The following is a 23,103-nucleotide window of genomic DNA, read 5'->3' as shown; positions in this document are numbered from 1 at the left end:
TGCCCTGGAACATTTTTACTCCTTGTTCTTCCCTCCTCTAGCCACTTTCCTGTGGGTGGTGGGGGGTGATGCAAAATCTTGAAAAAACACACTTCTCCTCTATCCTTTTTAGGAGTATAACAGTTCCCTTCTCACTCCTTCCTCCTCTCTTCTAATTGAAGGTAAGGAGGAGGAGTCGATATCCTCCTTGCTTCCCTCTGCTCTTTTGAGACAACTGTGCCTTGAGCACTACTCAACACCCTGGTCTCTTCTTCCCTGGGTAGCAAGGACCGTCTCAAGGCCAGGTCCTCCCTCCGCTTCTCTCTCAGCCCATTTCCTCCTTTACGCTTCCAAGCACTTCAGCTGTACTTCTCTGAAGGTATTTATTATTTTCTTCGTTGAAGCTGAAACCACATTATTGAAAGTGGCATTGTTTACAAAATGTGTGGTGCATTGTTAGGTGCTCAAACTGGTAACTCCTGCTATTATTATTAATAATGTCTTACCGCCTATATCAGACTCTGCTACTTAATGAGAGGCTCTGATCCAGGTCTCTGATTCATCTTTGTAACCCACATTTGGCCTGGAACTGAGCATTGCAAATAATTAATGCTATACCGGCAGGTAAAGGACAACATTACGAAGGAAGGGTGCTGCAAAGGGGTATGCGAAATTTCAGAACCTGGGTGGGAGCCAGAATTTTGCAGAGAAGAGCCAAATTCCGTCCGCACCTACAACCGGCAAAGTCCGGATGGATTCACAGGGACGCAGGTGGAGCACCAGCCGCCAGTATCCCGATGAGGTCTGCGCATTCGTCATTTCACTCCTCCCCCTCCACTGGATCCGGAAAGGGAGGAGGGAATGTACCCCGCGCGGCGAGCTGGGATAGCTGCGCACGCGCAGCTTCCGGCTCCGTGTCTCGGGAATTATTTGACGCCGCCGTTCAGGACTCGCAGAAGTCTCTGACCAGGCGCGCAGCGCACGCGCAGTGGCCCACTCGGCTGGAGGAGCTATTTGACGCTGTCGCCTCTGGCAGTCGGAAGTTGCCTGAGCAGAGCCCAGCCGGCCGGCCCGACCGGCCTTCGTCGTCCCCAGGCGCCCTCAGAGTGTCGCTGACCGCTGGACGGACCGACCGCCTGAGGACAGTTGGCCGGGGCAGCGAAAACGCCGGCCCTATGGCGCCCGAGGCGTGAGGCGGAAAGCCGAGTGCGGCTGGCAGTGGTGGCGCCCGCCCCAGCAATGCGGGCCCCGCCCGTCGCCTCAGGTAATCGGGCGGTCCTCCCCGTCGCTGCCGGACCTCCCCTTCCCTCCCCTCCTGGCGGTCCCGGGACGGCCCAGTGTGTTTCTCGGCCCGGGATGTTTCAAGTGCCCGGCCTTCGGAAGCACATCTTTTTTTTGTGGGGACTCACAGGGTCCGGGGGAACTTGGCCCTGGAGTCGGTGGCGTCGGACGGGTCTGTTGAAACCCGGTCTGGTCCTGGGGAGCTGACGCGGCCGGGGGAAGCGCTCTCCGGGCCGCCGGGGGCAGGGGGCGGGTCTGGAGCGGAGCTGGACAACTCCGGCGAAGAACTCGGTCCCGCAGAAAGGTTGGTCGAGTGGATCCCTCCCCTTGGGGACGATGCTGCCTGGTGCACAGTGACACTCGGATGAGCAAGAGTTAATACCGAGAATCAACAACTAAACCTTGTCCAGCGCGTACTGTATGCCAGGCCATTGCGTTCTCCGCATCTAACTTCACAGCAACTCTTTTAGGATAGAATTGTGATCCTCGTTTTACTGGGGAGGCAACTGAGGCCCTGGGTGGTGGTTAGGTGACTTACTTGCCCAAGGTCACTTAGCTGGTCATTTGAACCCAAGCAGTCCGAGTCCAGATTCACGCTCTTAAAACGAGGTCAGTGTCTCTCCAACTTTGCTGCAGGTTAAAATCGTCTGCGGGAGCTTTTCAGAAGTCCTGATGCCTAGAGCAATTAAATCAAAATTTGGGGGAAGGGGTGGGTGAAGCCAGACATCAGTATTTTTTTTTTTTTTTTTTAAGATTCCCATTTGATTTCAGTGTGCAGCAAAGTTTGGGAACTGCTAGGTGGTTCTGCATCGCGAAAGGTGTTTCAGTGTTTCTCTGTTGAGGTGTGTAGGAGAATTACCTGGGAATTTGTTAAACATGCAATTCCATCTGCATGGGCCCACTGACGACGATGACTATTCCTTGTTTAAAGTCTGTTGGAGATGGGAAGTAAATTTCTCTGCAGGATTTCTGAGTTAGCTGGATCTTTTAAAGTCATATGCATGTCATGCAAAACTGTTTGCAGCTTTCCAGAATATGCAGTACACATAGATCTAGTGTCTCTAACATCTGGGTCCTCTCCTGATAAGCGATTCCTCGGCCTAGACTGTCCTCCAGGCTTCCTCCCCACTCCACCCAAATGCGCACACTTACGCTCTCTCTCATACACATGCATATATCCTTTTCTTCCCGTCTCTGGCTGCTGCGTAACTCCCAACATTCCAGATGCTCTGTCTGTGACCCCCTGTCACCTTGGGTCTTTCCTATCTGCTCTTTGCATCATCACACTGGAATTTACCAGTTATTTTTCTGTGTTGTGTGTTTCTCTCTCTTCTAGATTATGAGCAACTTGAACCATATGTTCTCCATCTCTTTTCTTCCCAGTGCTTTGACATACAGACTCACAAAGATTTTACTCAATGGAATGTTTGAGTCCTTTTTATGTGATAGACTTCATGCCACAAATAGTTTCTTCTGTGTTTCCATTTTTGCAAAAGGTATTTGGTAGTTCTTTTTAAAAATATATATATATTTTATTGATTTTTTTACAGAGAAGAAGGGAGAGGGATAGAGAGTTAGAAACATCGATGGGAGAGAAACATCGATTAGCTGCCGATTGCACACCTCCTACTGGGAATGTGCCCGCAACCAAGATACATGCCCTTGGCTGGAATCGAACCCGGGACCCTTCAGTCTGCAGGCTGATGCTCTATCGACTGAGCCAAACTGGTTAGGGCATGGTAGTTCTTAACGTATATTGTTTTGTTCTTTTTGCTTGGAAATACTGTAGGTTCATTAAGTTATCCATCTAGCAGTTGAATAAACTACTAGATCTTACACTGGCAACGCACTATGTAGGATTAACTCCGTGCAATCAATGTTGGTTGAATTTGTTTTTAATTGATTTTTTTTAGAGAGAAAAAGAGGTGGAGGGGAGAAACATTGATCCACTATTCCACCCATTTATGCATTTATTTGGTTGACTCTTGTATGTGCCAGGGCATTGAACCTGCAACCTTGGCCCATTGAGATGATGCTCCAAACAACTGAGCTACCTGGCCAGGGCAACATTGGTGGATTTTGTTTTAAAAAATAAGTTTTTATTGATTTTATTTATTTATTTATTTATTTATTTTTAAATATATATTTTATTGATTTTTTACAGAGAGGAAGGGAGAGGGATAGAGAGTTAGAAACATCGATGAGAGAGAAACATCAATCAGCTGCCTCCTGCACACCCCTTACTGGGGATGTGCCTGCAACCAAGGTACATGCCCTTGATTGACCGGAATCGAACCTGGGACCCTTCAGTCCCCAGGCCGACGCTCTATCCACTGAGCCAAACCATTTAGGGCTTTATTGATTTTAGAGAGAAGGGAAGGGAGAAGGGAGGGAGATAGAAACATCGATGAGGGAGAAACATCGATTGGCTGCTTCCTACATGCCCCCTACTGGGGATTGAGCCTGCAACCCAGGCATATGCCCTGACGGGAATTGAACCAGTGACCTCTTGATTCATGGGTCAATGTTCAGCCATTGAGCCAACCTGGAAGGGCAGTTGATTTTTAATATTTGACTTTATCGCAATCAGTTCTTTAGTGGAAACCTTATTATTCTCCTTAGGTCTTTGCATACATTCCCCACCTCTTTGTCCAAAATAGTACTTAGTTGTCATCCATTAAATACTAGAGGCCCAGTGCACGAATTCGTGCACCAGTGGGGTCCCTTGGTCTGGCCTGCAGGATCAGGTCGAAACTGGCTTTCCAACATCCCCTGAGGGGTCCTGGATTGCGAGAGGGTGCAGGCCAGGCTGAGGGACCCCACTGGTGCATGATCGGGGCCGAGGAGGGATGCAGGAGGTTGGCCAGCGGGGAGGGACCACGGGAAGGCTCCAGGGCGTGTCCAGATCGTCTTGCTCAGTCTTGATCAGCCGGACCTCAGCAGCAAGCTAACCTACCAGTCGGAGCGTCTGCCCTCTGGTGGTCAGTGCACGTCATAGCAAGCGGTTGAGTGGCCTTAGCATATCATTAGCATATTACACTTTGATTGGTTGAATGGCCGACCTGCCAACCGGACACTTAGCATATTAGGCTTTTATTAAATAGGATTATTGCCTTATTGGTACTTGGTAAATCCTACTAGGTGGAATTGCTGTTGGAAATAGTTGATCCTATTCACCAGAAGAGATGATAGAAGAAGTCCTTGATGAAGACTAAAACCTTGATGTCAGAGTTGACAGGCTTAGTATATATTTAGTGCATAATGCCTTAATACTATTGCCCAATGTATTTATAAGTTTTAAAGGAAGGCAGGACACTAATTCAGATTGTATTTGTTCTTGACTGGTCTTAAAAGCATGTAAAGTTTATAGAAGTGAAGGGGTACGTGTGTGAAGGTCATGAAGAGGTTTTTAGACAAAGATTTTTTTATAGCAAATATGGCAAAGTATGTGACAAAAACACATTTCATATAATGACATTCTTTGCAGCAAAAGTTATAAAAAGATTGTTTTGGTTCAGATTTTTACTGTTTCTCAATTTTTAGGCTAAGGTTAATGTAGAAACTGATGGGACAATTCATGTTATATTCAAACCTGCCCTTGTTTCTCTGATCTGATATGGACAGAGTATCCAGTTCTGGCCTCAGCATGTGGAAGAAACTTAATCTTTAAGCCTGAGGTTTAAGTCTCTAGTTGATCTCCAAAGTAATAAAGGTGAAAATTTCACTTGCTCAGTTAAAGACCAAAAGTGACTCTAATCATGATAGCCTGAAACCTAAAAATGGAATCTATTTAATTTGAGATTCCTGTCAGTGTTAGCAGGTGTGTTCCCTGGCATGTGTAAAGACCTTTTAGATAGACAACATGATTTCCTTTAGTGTAAGGTGGTTAAAGTTATAGAATTAAGATACTTGGAGTTTAATTATAAGTTTTTATAGGTGAAGAAAGTAGGTAACTTGCCCAAGATTTAAATGGTTGGCTTCTAGCACATCTCGAACTAGAAAGCAGGCCACTTTTCTTTGGGTGCAGTGTGTCCTTCCACACCCATTCCTCCCATGTGAGAGGATATCTTTGTGTGTTGGGTTTTTTGCGTGCGTTTTGTGTGTGTGTGTGTGTGTGTGTGTGTGTGTGTGTGTGTGTTGGGGATGGGGGAAGTGTACAGAGTAGTCTGCTGTGTTTGAAATATTCAGTTAGATGTAAAATGAGTGCTTGGTGTGTACCACGTGTACTTTGCTATATAAATTGGGATACCAAGGTAAATAAGACACAGCTCTGTCCTTAAGGAGTCTATAGTCAATGTTGTAATGAAAATAAAAGTATAGTACCTGTCAGCTCTGTCAAATAGAACTTTCCACAGTGATGGAACTGTTCTATATTTGCACTGTCCAATATGGTAGCCACTAGCCACATGTGACTATTGAGCACTTGAAATGTGACTAAGGAACTGAATTTCTAATTTAATTTAAATTTAAGTAATTATATGTGGATTGGCTATTGTATTGGACAGAGCAGATCTGAGAAATAAAAGATGAGAACTGTGATAGTGCTGTTGAGGGGAAGGTAACGGGTGTTCATTTATTTTTTATTTTGGATAGACTAGTAAAAACTGCCTGTTTCCACAATAGGGAGGAATGTAGGCAGAACCTGTCTGTCTTTCTTGTAATTCAGGTGTTTGATAGGATCCCTGATAGTTAGAATCTGGTATATAGGTGAATACATTCCTCTTTAGCTAAACTTGATTATTTGCCTTGTAGGGTCAATAGGACTACAACAGAAATATGAACTATGAACCTTTTGCCTTTATTAATCATAAAGTTATATGGATGACCTTGAGTGTATGTATGTGCCTTAAAATCCAGCAAGGTTCGTTCATTTACTCAGTGTTTTGGCATTCTGTAAGAGAAAGGAGGCATGCCTAAGAATATGTACATTGTATTTGTACATCTCAAAGTTTTTTGCCTATTTAAAAGCAATTTTTTAAAAATTGATTTTAGAGAGGGAGGGAGGGAGGAAAGGAGAGAGAGAAACATTGCTGTGAGAGAGAAATACCGGTTGGCTGCCTCCCACACGCGCCCCAACCGGGAATTGAACTGGTGACATTTTCGTGCATGGGACGATGCTCAACCAACTAAACTATATTGGCCAGGGCGACTTATGTTGTTTTATTTGATCCTTCTCCCAAGTAACTTTAGGTAGGTACTGCAGTTATTCTCCCAATTTTACAAATGAGAGAACTATGACAAAGAAATACCAAGTTTCTTGTCCAGGGTGATATGGTGAGGAATGGAGTCAGAAAAAAGAAAAGAACATTGGACTTCGAGGCATTTCTTGTCCCAGCTCTACTGTTACTTGATGTGACCTGAGCAAGTTATAACCTTACTTTGTTTCCTCACTGAGTGGCTAGTGACACCTGTCTTAATTTTCTTGGCTTGTTATTGGAATAAAATGAAATTACATGTGAAAATTCCTTAAAGTATACACAGCTACATTGTTATTAATTAAGATCTTGAGTTTTTCTGTTGCATGTTGCTGCCTTCATACCTCATCACACCAGTTATCATGTTGAATGCTATTGTATTATGTTGTTGTCATGGATTTTGCTTGTCTTCCTCACTAGGAAACCTTCTTTTGGGCAGCCATTGTGTCCTGTTTATATCTGCAGGACACAGTGGTACTTACATTCTTTAAAAACAATACCTGACATATAGCAGGTGTTTAAAAAAATGTTTGTTTAATGAGATAATTGATGTCTAGATTTACTTTACAAAGTTTTAAAAAATTGTTCTCTGTAATTAGACTTGAAGCTCCTTGGGAACAGGGATGATATTTCTTCATTGTTACATTCCCTGTGCCTGGTGTATAGAAGGCATGCAATAAATATTGGTTGAGTCAATTGATGTAATTAATGTCAGCCTGTGGTCTTAGTGTGTCTACCACTGTATTGATCATTCTGGTAATTTGTCAGTTAGGCCAAACCTTCATGTTATTTTGCGGTAATACCTACAAGCCATAAGCTGTTACCCAGCACACAGTCATCTGGTAATAGAAACCTCCAGAGAGATTACCTAGAAAATGGGTGCATGTAGAGTTGGGAAGAAAATTAAATGATCTGCAAGGAACATCTTCCCCTTCCTCCTATCATATTTACTTCTGGAGCTTTGAAGGTAGAGACTTCTTTACTAGCAGCTCAGGTTGTTAGCTGACTGCCTTATTTGGGGAGGAGACTCATAGGATCCTTAACATAACAGTAAAAGTCCTTAATCATCTGACTTCAGTCATGTTTTCATATCTCACTGCAGTGTCTAACCCTCCCCATCCTTTTCTTCATCTTTCATGCTAAGGAGTTTGACCTTCATTCTGTCGGCTCATGATTCTCTAATACCATATCCTCTTGGAAAACACTGATATTACTTGAGGTTTTCTAAGGTAAAATTAAACAATGCTAGTCTTTTCCAGTTTGAAGAAAATTTAGGTTAAGGTCTAGAACTTTTTAAAGATTAAGTGAACCCATTTATTTTGTTTAAACACTGCTGGCTGGTCAAACATTTCAGAGCAAGTAGAAAGTGGAAGTTAACAGAAATGAATTGGAAAGGGCTAACCTACCTTGATTATCTTCATAAATATATGGCATTTATGATTGTAATATTTATATTGCATTCATATAGATGTGTTTTCTGTGACTAAAATTTCTCATTTGTATGATAGACTTAGACATCATTTCATGGAGAATATATAGCTTGGGAGAAGGGAGAAGCAGTACCTGCCATGGGGAATGTACTAGTATAGGAAAGGGAGAGACAGAGAACATGCCATGGTTACGAACATGGTCTCTGGAACCCAGCAGATATGGTTCAAAACCCAGTTCTACCACATTATAGCTCTGAAGCCTCAGGTAAGAAGCAAACCTCTCCATGTCTCAGTTTTTTCATCCATGAAGTGGAGATAATAATACTTAATATTCATAGAGTTGTTTTGATGATTACATGAGTCGTATGTAATAAATGCTCATAAGTGGGAGCTCTTAGTATGTTTTTTAAAGGACACTGTGACTTCTAGGTGTTCCAGTACTGGAAGTTTCTGTGCCTCTACTGCAGGGAATAAAATATTCTCAAAGAATATTGTGTCTGATTTGAGGACATTGATGGGAAATTACAGGGGTGTGTTTCCAGCATGTACTAGGTACCTGGCAACCATTAACTGAAAAATCTGGGTCTTCGTTTCCTGCTTAAGGTACTCCATTCTTTCATCTTTTTCTATCCTGAACATAGTGTGAGGAGGATTCCCTCATGCTATAAGTGTGCCAAATCGGATCATTTAGCACCTTGCACAGTGACTGTCTGTCTGTTAGGAGGGCTCTTTTGGGGAGGTGTTTGGGCAGCTAGCTGCTTCTCAGGGATTGCCTTCCTATGTAATCCCACCATGAGGCTATTTTTAGGACATTTCTCAAAACTTTTAGATGTGTTTTATTCTCAGTCGTCTTCAGGCAATATTTGCAGCTTCTTTATCTTGCTTTGTAGGGTAAATATGTATTTTACTTCCTTTTATTAATTTGCAACAGTATAATTTGACATGTAATTCTATTTTGTCTTTTCAGGTGCCATTTGGATAGTACTTTAGCGGCACGATGTACTCTGAGTGGAGGTCCCTGCATTTGGTGATTCAGAATGATCAGGGTCACACCAGTGTTCTGCACAGCTATCCAGAGAGCGTTGGGCGAGAGGTGGCAAATGCAGTTGTCCATCCTCTTGGGCAGGCCTTAGTAACTTCCTCAGTGGCTAGTAGTGAGAGTTTGTTAAAAACTGACAAAGAAGTAAGTTTTTCATTTCATTCTACTATGTGAAAATATAACTTTATTAAATGAATTTGACATCTTTTTAATGGATTTCTGCCCAATGCAATGTGACTTCTCTATGTTGACCTTATTTGGGTAGTGGCATGGAGGCTCAGGGTTTGTGGCAGTTGCAAGGAATAGGTTGTATCATTGGCTGCTGGGACTTCCTACTAGTCAGACTCAATTCTCCACTTGAGCTATAGGCCCAAGACAGAGACTTGAGTGTCAGGCCCTTTCTCTTAAACTCAAGGCACAGTCTACAGATTTATATTCAGAGTGTGTTTGGAAGGTCTTCATTTCTTTCGGAGTAGCATTTTTCTCTCTTCAGAGTATCCTAGCAGAGATTTATTCCAAGGACCAGCACTTGTCATGGTGCACTCTCCTCTTGGTGTATTTATAATCCCTTGCTGCCTTGTCCTGGGAAGAGATGACACATGAGTAGATAGGGGTTCTCTGGTGCAGCCCTTGTTTATTCTTTTTCCCACCCTCAAAAGAATATGAGAGAGTAGCCCTTGAATCTAGTGTCCTCTAGAATTATACAGTTAATCTACGATGTGAAGATATCACCAATTATATCTTCTCCTTTGTCTTTGGTAAGAGGGACTTGTAACCTCTTTTAAAATTCTTTCTCTTGTGCAACTAAATTCTGCCCTCCACCCTATTTGTCACACCTTCACTGCTGACTTCTTTAATACTTACTGCTTTTTTATTTTGCATCCTCACCCGAGGATATGTTTATTGATTTTTAGAGAGAGAGAAATGTCGATGTGAGAAAGAAACATCAATTGATTGCCTCCCATATGTACCCCAACTGGGGATTGAACCCACAACCTAGGCATGCTCCCTGACTGGGAATTGAACCCACAACAATTTACGCTCCAACCAACTGAGCCACCTGGTCAGGACTATTGCTATTTTATATATTACATTATATTGTTACTAGAGGCCCGGTGCATGACATTCGTGCACTGGGGGAAAAAAGGGGTTCCTTAGCCTGGCCTGCACCCTCTTGCAGTCGGCACCCCTCGGGGGATGTCTGACTACCGGCTTAGGCTTGCTCCCCACAAGCGGACCTAAACCTGCAGTCATATATCCCCCAAGGCAATGGTCGGCAAACTGCAGCTCGGCAAACTGTGGCTCAGGAACAACATGCGGCTCTTTGGCCCCTTGAGTGTGGCTCTTCCACAAAATACTGACTTCTGTGCATGGGCCACGAAGTTTCAATCGCGCTGTATGTACGTGCCCACACGTGGTATTTTGTAGAAGAGCCACACTCAAGGGGCCGAAGAGTCGCATGTGGCTCACGAGCCGCAGTTTGCCGACCACGGCCCCAAGGGGTCCTTAGTGATGCTGTGGAGGTGAGAGAGGCTCCTGCCACCACCATTGAGCTCGCCAGCCATGAGCCTGAGCGGTGCTCCCCCTGTGGGAGTGCACTGACCATCATTGAGCGCCTGCCCCCTGGCTGTCAGTGTGCATCATAGCGACTGGTCATTCTACTGTTTGGTCAATTTGCATATTAGGGTTTTATTATAAAGGATATTGCTGTTAATGGCATGTTGAGAATAACTTCAGATTTCCAGTTGGAAGACAGGGGTTCAAATTTTCAGCTCTAGCATTTCCAAACCAGTGACTTGGGCCAAATTGCTTAATCTTGCTTAGCTCCAGTTTTCTTATCTATAAAGTCAGGATAGTTTACCCTCTCACACAGGGTTATTTTGATTATTAGATGATATTTATGAAAGTGTTTCATAAACTGCCAGGATTATACAATTGTCAACTGCCTTCATAGTAACCCTGTTTAAAAGGAATGAAGCTTATCTGGCATGACTTGTTCTTTTTGAGCAGGCTGGTTCCCAGTGATCATGCTTCCCTTTTATAAGTGCTCACAGATCATCTGCTTAGTAATTTGTCCCAGTTTTGTCTGGAATTCACTTAAACTTTCCATTCTACAGTACCTGGAATGTAGTTTCATCCTCTTTTGCAAATTGGGCTGTTTTCTTTTTCTCATCATACCTTATTCATTCTTCATGACTGTAAGCAATGGTTCAGCAGTCTTTCTGGTAAGTTCTTTCAGCCTCTAGGACAGCTGTGGGCAAACTACGGCCCGCGGGCCGGATCCGGATCCGGCCAGTTTGAAATGAATAAAACTAAAAAAAAAAAAGACTGTACCCTTTTATGTAATGGTGTTTACTTTGAATTTATATTAGTTCACACAAACACTCCATCCATGCTTTTGTTCCGGCCCTCCGGTCCAGTTTAAGAACCCATTGTGGCCCTCGAGTCAAAAAGTTTGCCCACCCCTGCTCTAGGATGTGATTCAAATGGGTCGGAAGGCTGTAACTCATGTAGTGCAGCAAAGTGCCTTGTTAATATCTTACCCAGCTTTAGTACCTTCTCATTTGTGTTTGTTCTTACCTTTCCATTTTAAATATTATTTTCTTTAGCAGAGAAAATAGTCACAAGATATGAGTTGAGCAGTTCATTTTCCTTCCTGTTGTTAATGTTTCATAATCTGGAAATGGAATGTGATTGAATTTGTGTACATTATTTCCTAAATAGTACATGTCCTCTCATGTAATTAAGTGGAGAAAAGTATCAAAAGTTTTCTATTTCTTTGCCTCCAATCTCTGTGGAAAATCAAGATGTCCTGCCTGTACTTAACTTTTTATTTTCAGAGCAAACAATAATAATGTCTAAAGGGTAAATGCCAATATAGGCTTAATATTTAGAAATAAGTAATTTATTTTCTTCTTAAATCTTTTGCATGGGAAATGTCTAAGTATGCCTTATGCATGGAAGGTACATTCTTATTAGAATAAGTTTGACATATGTGTTGAGATGAATATATTGTCAATTGAGAGGGTTTTTTGGCAATAAAAGAGGTTAGCATTTTAAATCAGTCTATTGAGATACAGATTGGAATGTGTGATAATTATGTATATTTTCCTTTCTTTTTTTTTTTTTTAGGTAAAATGGACCATGGAAGTAATTTGCTATGGACTGACCCTTCCATTGGATGGAGAAACTGTAAAATATTGTGTTGATGTATATACAGACTGGATTATGGCTTTAGTGTTGCCGAAAGATTCTATTCCGTTGCCAGTTATTAAAGAACCAAATCTATATGTTCAAAGTATACTAAAACACCTGCAAAATCTTTTTGTACCAAGGTAAGCTATACCTGTCTATCTGGCCTTTTATCAAGATCATAGTAAAATATTCATAAGTTTTACTTTTTTTGTATTATAGGAACTGATTTCATTGTTAGTCCTTTGAACAGTTAACTTTCATTACTTGTTTAGTTAAAGAGTATATTAATATGTATGTTAGGAGAGATGGGCTTATATGTTTAAGTGTGTGCCCATTTTAAAGGCTTTTGGCTTTTCTTCTAAATCTGATAGCTATTAGATATTAAAATACTGTGAACCCTTTCCTTTCCACTCAAAAAGACATACTTTTAGCCTATCATAATTTTTGTTTCCACTTAAACTAAAAGCAACTAAGCCTTCTATTCTACCTTAAAATGAATCTTTCTTAAGAGAGAATGAAAACAGTGAAGTAAGCAGACTTGACATTATTATGGGCAAATTTATAGTAGGTAGTCCAAAAGAATATCTTGACAGTTTGTTATTGATTTCTCCCCATGTCTGAGGCAAAGTCCTTAATATTGTAATGTAGGATATGTGCCTTACTTGTTCTTAAATTTTTTATTCCAGCTTTTAAAAGATTATGTCATTGTAAAGAATTTGGGAAATATATAAATTAATGAAGAAGCATTAGTTCTCTACACATTTGTGGGGATTTTCTGTAAGAAAAATAGATTTTTAGCTATTTTTTGTCTTTGAAAGAGGCAAGGGGGATTAGATCCTTTTGGAAAAGTTAGAGCTTTTGGTCTGTTAGATGGTGAGGGACTTTGAACCATCCAAAGCTCTGTAAATTTTAACTTTTTAAATTTAGAAGAAAGGTTACTTTGGGGAATTGGAATTAAAAAGAAAAAATATCCATTAAGAACTCTAGTGTCTAGGATTAAGAGTAAACTCCTTACCTTGTGTGATATGCCTGTTGTAATCTGGCCCCTAGCCAGATTGGCTGCTACTAAATATGCATGAGCTCTTTGGTCAGACTCATAAATTAAACATTCCTTAAAGATCTTCCCTATTATCACCTACTCTTTCGTCATTCTACTCCTCCTTTCCCTCTCCTAGCTGTCCTCATTGCATTTTTGTTGGTTTATCTTCTAAAGAGAAGCCTTACCTTACCATCGAGGCCCATAGTGACCAAACCTGCTGTGAACCTGTATAGTACTTCCTATGTTACTCTTATATCTTCCTGAGGTTTTAAAGTGTGTACGTCTCATTTCCCCATCTAACCAACTTAAGAGCAACTACTGAGCTGTACATATTTTAGGCTTCTACAGTGTCTGGTGCAGTACTGATATTACCTTTAGTGTGAATTAAGTGCTGGTTGCTTGTGTTTATTGATTTCAAATGGAAATAATAACAGGAAATGGTTGGCAGTAATTTGCATATTGTTTGTGGCAAAACAGGTTCTCAAATAGTTTTAATGCTTTCTTGTTATCCCATTTAGGAGACCAATTTGCTGGCCTTTTTGATTATACTTGGGACAATTTGATGAATTGTAAATCATTGCATCTTCCTCTCTGTGCCCTTACCACCTCTTAGTGTTCAATCTGTATTGATGAAAAAGTCAATGTCATTTGAGTTCATTAGGCTTTTGCTTTTTTCTTTTGAGAATCATGACACCTTACAAATGATTCATGCTACAATTTGTAATTAGCTTGTTTTCTCAAAAGTGTGTGTGTGCGTACTTCTGAGAGGGTATTAAACTGAGTTTTAGAGTTCTCCTGGTCAAGAATATCTTAGAGAGCTGAATAATTCCAGTGCTAAATATTGTGAGTTATGATCTCATTTCCCATTATTGGAAATTAAAATTTTTTTGATTCAGATAGTTCAGAAAATTGTTATCAGATTTACTTAGTGGTTTTTATAAAAAGTGACACTATAAAAAGGAAACTGCCTTCTTTGTAAGAGATTAAGTCAGAGTAGATGTAATCTTTCTCTTTTGCCTTTCTCTTCCTTTTTTGTCATAATTGAGAAAAAAGTGAACCATTTTTAAAAAATGATTAGGGTTTTAATCTATTGCTCAAATATACTGGACTTTAAAAAACATAATATTCTTATAAAGCTGTGTAGTTGGCAAAGTTTTCCATAAAGCACCAGGTAGGAAATATTTTAGGCTTTGTGGGTTCATATAGTACCTGTTTGTTGTAAAGAAAGCAGCCACAGACAGTATATAAATGAATGAGCATGGCTGTGTTCTAATAAAACTTTATTTGCAAAAACTAATGGCAGGGCTAGATTTGATTCATGGGCCACAGTTCACTAGCCCCTGTTCTAGAACAGTTTTTCTGAAGAGCACAAGTTACTTTTGAAAATATTGGGAAAAGTCTCTGGTGTTTAGACTTTTCTATTTATTTTTTAGTAAAGATTACCTCATTTCTCTAAGTTTTAGAAACTTGGACGCTACTGAATTGACAATTCTTGAGGGCTCTTGACTTTTCCTAGGTGAATGTCTCATCATTTTGCTTTAGGTTTGACTTCTTTTGGGAAAACTTAGTGGTGTCATTTGTTTGCAACTTGAGGGTAAGTTTTTTCTGGGTCATGGCTTAGAATCTGAGAATGTCTATTCTAAGGTTGGGGTAAGAGTTCTAGGGGTACTTGCTTGAGTTTCTGGATTTCTTGAGGAGGGTCTGAGATTTCCTACTCTGATTAAGACATATTTTATTAGTTCTTTATGACATGTCATAATATATAAAAATTTGGCTTTAAGATTTATTTCAATAATATTAGTTACTTGTTTTGAGTTTCATATAGGAAGTCTGGAAGCCAACTCACCATTTGCTTATGCAGTGGGTTTCCTACTATTCTCAAAATTCTAACATGGTCTACTTTGGAGAGTGGGGATAAGGGTTTGGACTTGGGCCTATATCTCCTTTCCTCTTCAACCCCAGCCCTAATAGTTTGACTATTTTATTCCCGTGGAAAAAAATGATCCTGTGCACTAAAGAGTTATAAAACTGTTCTTCTAGGATATATGAGAAACTTTGGAGCCCCCATTTTGGGTTAAGGTGCCTTTTTTATTAGAATAGCAGTAGCAGGTCCTCATCTCTGAGGCAATTACCTGCATACCTCATGGGTTTTAGGGACCTGTTAATGATATTCCATTGGGTCCGTAGGTTCTTTGCTAACAGACATTAACTTCATAGGGACTGTGAGCACTATGAAATCCCATGCAGTATTCTCATGAATGTGCATTTAACATTTTAAAAAAGAATACGAAGGTCTTTCTGCTTCAGTGTGTGCAGCAGGAGTGGTTGTGGGTATTCGCTCACTCATTCAACAGAAACCTATCACATACCTTTTGACACGTGCCAGGTATATTGTACACATAGAAAATCCAGAGGTGAAGCTTACATTTCTAGTATTCCCTCTCACCCCAGGAGCTTTCAAGTCCTCATAGGAGTGGTAGCTTGAGATCCCAGAGTGCCGAACTATATGATGGGGAGATCCCAGAGTGCCGAACTATATGATGGGGAGATCCCAGAGTGCTGAACTATATGATGGGGAGATCCCAGAGTGCCGAACTATATGATGGGAAGAAGTAACTTTGTTGTTGTTTTGTTTTTTTTTAATGTGCCTCAGTCATGAAACAGCTCTGGCTACCAACACAGGCATCAAGCTAGGATGAACTAAGGATTGTACATCTGCTTTGCCCCTGATTGATATAAGAGCAACACCACCAATCAGGTGTCTCCTTGCCCATCTCCAGGGGGTTGTTGTTGTTTTTAAGAAGTAACTTTGAACTGAAGAGGTTGTGCCTATTCCGTAGGTCTGCTGATTCTCTATTATTGGACCATTGCTGTGTCCATAAATTGCCTGTCCTTAAACTGTTGCTTTCTCTTCTCAAGGATTGTCAGTGATATCTGTCCATCTTCTTCAGACAGGAACAGGGCTCCAGTCAGATCCGACTATGCTTACAGGTCCTGAGAGCCATTCAGAAACTGGCCCGCGAATCATCCATCATGGCCCGAGAAACCTGGGAAGTCTTATTGTTGTTTCTTCTGCAGATTAATGACATACTTCTAGCCCCTCCAACTGTTCAAGGTTTGTTTATCTTATTTTTTCTAATTTATTTCTGAGCTTCAAATAGTTTACTTTTAAAATCATGAATAGTAGACTCTGGGGATTTAAATTTTGGCATGACAGTTGACAAACCAAGGTTAACAATTCTTAGAATAGAAACCCTGAAAAGCATGATATGAAGTTATTTTATTTTCAGTGATGGTAGGGTGAATTAATATATTTTTTATAATGATAGGAACAGTAGCTTATCTATATCTCTATATATAAAAGCCCAGTGACTGTTACAGCAAAACCACCGGTCTCTATGACGTGCACTGACCACCAGGCAGCAGATGCTCAATGCAGGAGCTGCCCTCCGGTGGTCAGTGCACTCCCACAGCGGAGTGCCACTCAGCCAGAAGCCGGGCTCACAGCTGGCAAGTGCAGTGGCGGTGGTGGGAGCCGCTCCCACCTCTGCGGCAGCACTAAGGACCCCTAGGCGGATATCCCCCAAGGGTTCCCAGGCTGCGAGAGGGCATAGGAGGGCTGAAGGAACCCCCCACACCCCCAGAGCACGAATGTTGTGCACAGGGCCTCTAGTAGGTTTTATAAATACTTTGTAGAATTAATGTGAGGATTATGGGAGGTTGCTCATCTTAGGCACTCATTCTTTCCTCTCTCCCCAATGTGCTCCTGTCCCACTTGCTAGAAGATTAAGATCTTGGATAAAAACTGAGCAGGGTGACTTGAAAACTTTCAAAGTGATAACTGGTTAATATAGCTATGATTTCCTTCATAGGCATTCCCAAGAACCTTTTCTTGTTCTTACATTAAATTGTTTGAAAGTAAAAACTTACCATTGCAGTTATTTTAATTTTTTGACCAGCCCTTTTAAATCAGTGAATTGAAGATTCTGCTTTAAAAGTAAGTATATTAAAGATATGTTTTCTTTTTGTTGGTAAGGTGGACTTGCTGAGAATCTGGCAGAGAAGTTGATTGGTGTTCTCTTTGAGGTTTGGTTACTAGCTTGTACTCGGTGCTTCCCAACACCTCCATATTGGAAAACAGCTAAGGAGATGGTGGGTAACTGGAGGCACCACCCGGCTGTGGTGGAGCAGTGGAGCAAGGTCATCTGTGCACTCACTTCAAGGTAGGTTATTGTCATTGACTTACCTTCCTTCATCCATCTTAACTAGTTCTGTCTTTTTTGGATTCATGGAATACATTGTAAAAAGCCTATACCTTGTGTCTATTATTGTGGTACTTTGATACAGAATCAAGCCAATTTTATTGTGTTTTTATTTTATTATTATTTTTAATCCTCACTCGAGGATATTTTTTCCATTGATGTTTAGAGAGAGTGGAAAGGAGGGAGGGAGGGGGAAGAAAGAGAGAGGGAGAAACATCAATGTGAGAGAGACATATTGATTGGTTGCCTCCCACACTTGATTGAACCTGCAACCCCGGATGTGTCCTTGACCAGGAATCCAACCCTTGACCCTTTGGTGCATGGGTCAACCCTCTAACCACTAAACACACAAGCCAGGGCAAATGAAGATTCTTTTTTAAACATAGTCACAATACCATTATTGTACAAAAAAAATCTTAACAATCCTATCTAATAAAAGAGAAACATGGTAATTGGCGTATGACCGCTATCCTTCCCATTGGCTAATCAGTGAGATATGCAAATTAACTGCCAGCTAAGATGGCGGCCGGCAGCCAGGCAGCTTAAAGCGAACATGAATGAGGCTTGCTTGCTTCAGTGACGGTGGACTCCAGCGTTCCCCGCCTGCCTTGCCGGCCTCTGAGTGGGCAGTTTGAAACATAGTTACAAATATAGAAGCTAAACAAAACCCCAGAAACCTGCTTTCAGTGAGCCGGGATCTCAGAGCTGGAATTGATACAGAGTTTCGATTATAGAACACAAACAAGTCTGGGCCCGAGGGTTTCCGCTTTCCCAGCAGCAGAGGCCTCAGAGCTGGAGCCAGAGCTAAAGCTGGCCCAGAATAAAAAAAAAAAAAGAAAAAAGGAGCGGTTGGGAGCTTCAGTCACCCGACAGCCTGAAAACAGCCCTCAGCCCCTCACCCAGACTGGCCAGGCACCCCAGTGGGGACCCCCACCCTGAAGGGTGTGTGACCAGCTGCAAACAGCCATCATCCCCTCACTCAGGCTGGCCAGGCACCCCAGTGGGGACCCCCACCCTGATCCAGGACACCCTTCAGGGCAAACCAGCCGGCCCCCACCCGTGCACCAGGCCTCTATGCTATATAGTAAAAGGGTAATATGCCTCCCAGTACTGGGATCAGCGGAGCCACGAGGCCTCCCGGCACTGGGATCAGCGTGACAGGGGGCAGCGCCCAAAATCCCTGATCGGCCCTGCTCTGTGTGTGACAGGGTGCGGCGCCCCAACCTCCTTCTCCCCCCCCCCCCCCATGGGCCCTGCTCTGTGTGTGACGGGGTAGAGCCATAACCTCCCCATCGGCCCTGCCCTGAGTGTGAGAGTGGCGGCGCCCCAACCCCCTGATCAGCCCTGTTCTGTGGGTGATAGAGGGCAGTGCCCCAACCCCCTGATCTGCCCTGCTCTGTGTGTGACAGGGGGGAGCTCCCCAACCCCCTGATCTGCCCTGCTCTGTGTGTGACAGGGGGGAGCTCCCCAACCCCCTGATTGGCTCTGTGCGTGACGGGGTGGCGCCGCAACCTCCCCATCGACCCTGCCTTGAGTGTAACAGGGGGCGGTGCCCCAACCCCCCAATCGGCCCTACCCTGAGCGTGACTGAGGGTGGCATTGCAACCTCCCGATCCGCCCTGCTCTGTGCATGACAGGGGGCGGCGCCCCAACTCCCCAATCGGCCCTGCTCTGAGCCCGACCAGGGGCTGCACCTAGGGATTGGGCCTGCCCTCTGCCACCCGGGAGCAGGCCTAAACCAGCAGGGCGTTATCTCCCAAGGGGTCCCAGACTGCGAGAGGGCACAGGCCGGGCTGAGGGACCCCCCCCATTCCCCCCGAGTGCACAAATTTTTGTGCACCAGGCCTCTAGTTATTTAATATTAACCATTGAATGTTCAAATGTCCCTGAATGTCTCAGTATCCTTTTCTTTTTTTATAGTTGGTTCTATTGAATCCAAAAACAAAAAAAGGTTTAGATAATTGCGTTTAGTTGACATGTTTCTTAAGCCTATTTTAAATTATAGGTTGGTTTCTCTTTCTCATTTTTATTTCTTTGTACTTTTTTTTTGGTTGAAGAAATTGGGTTGCTTGTTTTATAGTGTTTCACATTCTGGATTTTCCTGATTATGTTCTACTTGTGTTAATTAACATGTTCCTTTATTACCTGTATTTCCTGTCAACTGGGAATTAGATCTAGAGATTTGGTATGATTCCGGTTTGATTGGGGGTGCACAAATAATTTGTGGGTATCAGAAGGTAGATTGTACCCTCTGTATCAGAGGGTAGATTGCTCTTTTTCTGAATTAATAAAATATTTATATCTTTATCACTATTTAAACTAAACAGTGAACATTTGGAATATTCTGTTGATTCTGGTAATCTTGCTGAATGTCAATATTATACCCCTATTTTTAAATAATACTTTTATCTTGATTGTAAAAGTATTACATACTTATAATTAAAAAATTTGGAAGGTGTATGGGGAAATATTCATCACTTACAGACAACCAGTGTTAACAGTTGAATGAATTTTTTCCCATTTCTCTTTTAAAAAAATCAGTTTGAGATTTATTCACTGTACTATCTGCTTTTTTTCATTTAATGTCTGATTTTTATCATATATGCCTTTTTTCATAGCTAGATCTTGAGATCATATTTTTAATGGCTTTTTAGTTTTTCATGGAATTAGAATTCATTTAATGATTTTCCTATTTTTGCTCTGGCCAGTGTGGCACAGTTGGTTGGACATTGTCCCATGCACTGAAAGGTTGCCAGTTTGATTCTTGGTCAGGGCACATACCTGGGGGGCACGCAGGAGGCAGCTGATGGATGTTTCTCTCCCTCCCCCTTCTCTCTCAAAATCAATAAAAAAATCTTAAAAAATAATAATTTCCCTATGTTTTTTTTATATTGATGTTGTTACCAGTATTTTACCTTAAAAATGTTATTGATATGAATGTTTTATCCATTGTCTATGTGTATATTCTGGTTATTTTATTAAGATCTAATCTCCAGATGTGTAATAAAGGGCTTTGAACAGTTTTTAGTACATTTGGAATATTACTGTTAAATTAAGTAATTGAATTGTTGAATTACTTTTAAGGTACACTGTGAATTCTCAACTTTGTATAAAGCTATTTAACAGTTATTATTATGAACAAATTATGGCTTAGTTGTGTTGAAGGAATTTGCAGTGAGATAAATCTTAAAAATAATATAAATAACTTATTACTTATATACTTATTACTTATTACTTATATAACTAGATAATTATATAAATACTGAGGCCCGGTGCACGAAATTCATGCAAAGGGCTTCGCCCTCGCAGCCACAGCTTGCCTCAGCCCTTGCAGCCCCGGTTTCATCTGGAAGGTTGTCTGGAAGGTCGTCCAGAAGGTCGTTCAGCTGTCTGGTCTAATTAGGATATTATGCTTTTATTATTCTAGATAATTCCATTATGTGATTATCATTAAACTAGAGGCCCGGTGCACGAATTCGTACACCAGTGGGGTCCCTTGGCCTGGCCTGCGGGATTGGGCTGACACCGGCTCTCCAACATCCCCAAGGGGTCCTGGATTGTGAGAGGGTGCAGGCCAGGCCGAGGGACCCCACCAGTGCATGCTTGGGGCCGGGGAGGGATGCGGGAGGTTGGCCAGCTGGGGAGGGATCACCGTAGGACTCCAGGGCCTGTCTGGCCTGTCTCGCTCAGTCCCGATCGGCCGGACCCCAGCAGCAAGCTAACCTACCAGTCGGAGTGTCTCTCCCCTGGTGCTCAGTGCATGTCATAGCGACTGGTCAACCAGTTGACTGTCTGGACCCTGGTGGTCAATGCATGTCATATCATGCGGTTGAGTGGCCTTAGCATATCATTAGCTTATTACGCTTTGATTGGTTGAACAGCCGACCGGACACTTAGCATATTAGGCTTTTATTATATAGGATTATTATTTATGTCATTTGCAATTATTTATAAACAAAAAGTTGGAAATAATTTATAATTGTATAAGTTAGTAATATATAACTTTAAATTTATGTTAAATACTACAGCATTATGTAACTGTAAATATCTATCTATATCTATATATCTATATCTATATCTATATCTATATCAATATCTCTCTATATGTAAGCTGAATGACCGGAGCGACCGGTCGCTATGACACGCACTGCGGCTGGCCAACCTGCTCAATAGGGGTGGGGCTGGCTGGCCAACCTCCTGTGACCCCTCCCTCCAGCCAGCTGGCCCCAGTCGGCCCCAATTGGGGCGGGCTGGGTGGACCCCACCCATGCACGAATTTGTGCACCAGGCCTCTAGTATATAATATAAAGCTATTATTTATATGATAAAATATAAAATTTATGTGTAATATTTAGTTTATACAACTTATAATGTTATAAATTTAAATGATACGTAGTTATATAATTTATAAAATATAGTAAAATATAAATATAGCTATTATAAATAATAAACAAATGAATAAATGTTTTAAAATCCTTTTATAAACTAGAAATTTGGCCCTGGCTGGTTTGACTCAGTGGTTAGAGCTTCAGCCTGCACACTGAAGGGTTGCGAGTTCATTTCCCTGTCAAGGGCAGGTACCTCTGTTGTAGGTTTGATCCCTGGCCCCTGATGTGCGGGAGGCAGCCAATTGATGTATCTCTCTCACATTGATGTTTCTCTGTTTTTCTCCACTGCTCCTCCTCACTTCTTCCACTCTCTCTAAAAATCAGTGGAAAAAAGTATCCTCGGGTGAAGATTTAAAAAACAAAACTAGAAATTTGCTTCTAATTTGTTTTATAAACAAAGGTTTTATTTATCTTACTCACTTCAGTGAGATATAAGTACATGTTTCATCTATTTTCTCTTGTATTTTAATGCTTGAACGTATTATTCATTCTAGTTAAGAAATGAACTTAGTTGTGTGCTTTTCTTTTTTTTTTTCTAGATTGCTACGCTTTACATATGGTCCTTCATTTCCTCCATTTAAAGTTCCTGATGAAGATGCCAGTCTGATCCCTCCTGAAATGGATAACGAGTGTGTTGCACAGACATGGTTTCGCTTTTTACATATGTTAAGGTACTGTTAATTTAGTTTTCATGTGCTCTTTACCCAGTAAGTGTCTAGGGCAGAAACCATGCTATAACTTTCTTAATGGATTTCAGAGTGTCAGGTGGACCCAAAGTGGACAGCACACCCATCTACATCATGTGCTCTCTGCTCTCCCTGTTCCATAGGGTCAGGGTATGCTCAGCTGCTCTTGGTCTGTACTCTCTAGGAGCATGTTTCCTGTGGTATTTGCAGTATTTTGTTCTCTTGCCTGTTGTTACAGCCTAGATGATATTTTTCTAGGAATTTGTCACATTTTGTGGGGCCTGGAGACTACCTTGCTTCTCTCTGTGACCTGCACTGATGGTCAATATGGTTCTCAGAGCCTTTCCTCTAGTAACCTTGTTTAAAATTTTGCTGAGGGATACTATAAAATTTCAGAGGGATAAATTGCTACTTTCTGCTATATCTTTCTGGTAATTCTATTCAATTCAGCTTCATTGCTTCCTACCTTTCTCTCTACTAGCCCTATCTTTGTGCTCTATGGAACTTTTGTTCTGTTGTGTACTGTCTTGATTCTTAAACATTTTCCTTGCATATCTTTTCTTTCTGGTTTGACTAGCCTTATTTTTCTATTTGTGTACTAGTGATTCT

At 41.7% G+C, this 23,103-nt stretch overlaps 1 protein-coding gene across 2 annotated transcripts in view; it reads left to right on the top strand.

Moving 5' to 3' along the window:
* Positions 1–8,882: 8,882 nt before the first annotated feature.
* Positions 8,883–23,103, top strand: part of RALGAPB (Ral GTPase activating protein non-catalytic subunit beta) — a gene marked incomplete at its 5' end in the record, with an annotated part of 75,984 nt that continues 61,763 nt past the window's right edge. For both annotated transcript variants that reach the window (XM_081096904.1, XM_081096903.1), the window contains 5 exons: positions 8,883–9,068; positions 12,057–12,259; positions 16,110–16,273; positions 17,195–17,381; positions 22,348–22,479. In XM_081096904.1, coding sequence (XP_080953030.1) covers positions 8,883–9,068; positions 12,057–12,259; positions 16,110–16,273; positions 17,195–17,381; positions 22,348–22,479 — 872 coding nt within the window. The remainder of the gene's footprint in view (positions 9,069–12,056; positions 12,260–16,109; positions 16,274–17,194; positions 17,382–22,347; positions 22,480–23,103) is intronic.

The sequence above is a fragment of the Myotis nattereri genome, assembly GCF_964212035.1.
Source record: "Myotis nattereri genome assembly, chromosome: 8".
Lineage (NCBI taxonomy): Eukaryota > Metazoa > Chordata > Mammalia > Chiroptera > Vespertilionidae > Myotis > Myotis nattereri.
Note: the sequence above shows the minus strand (reverse complement) of the source record. Positions and strands in the feature narration are given on the sequence as shown.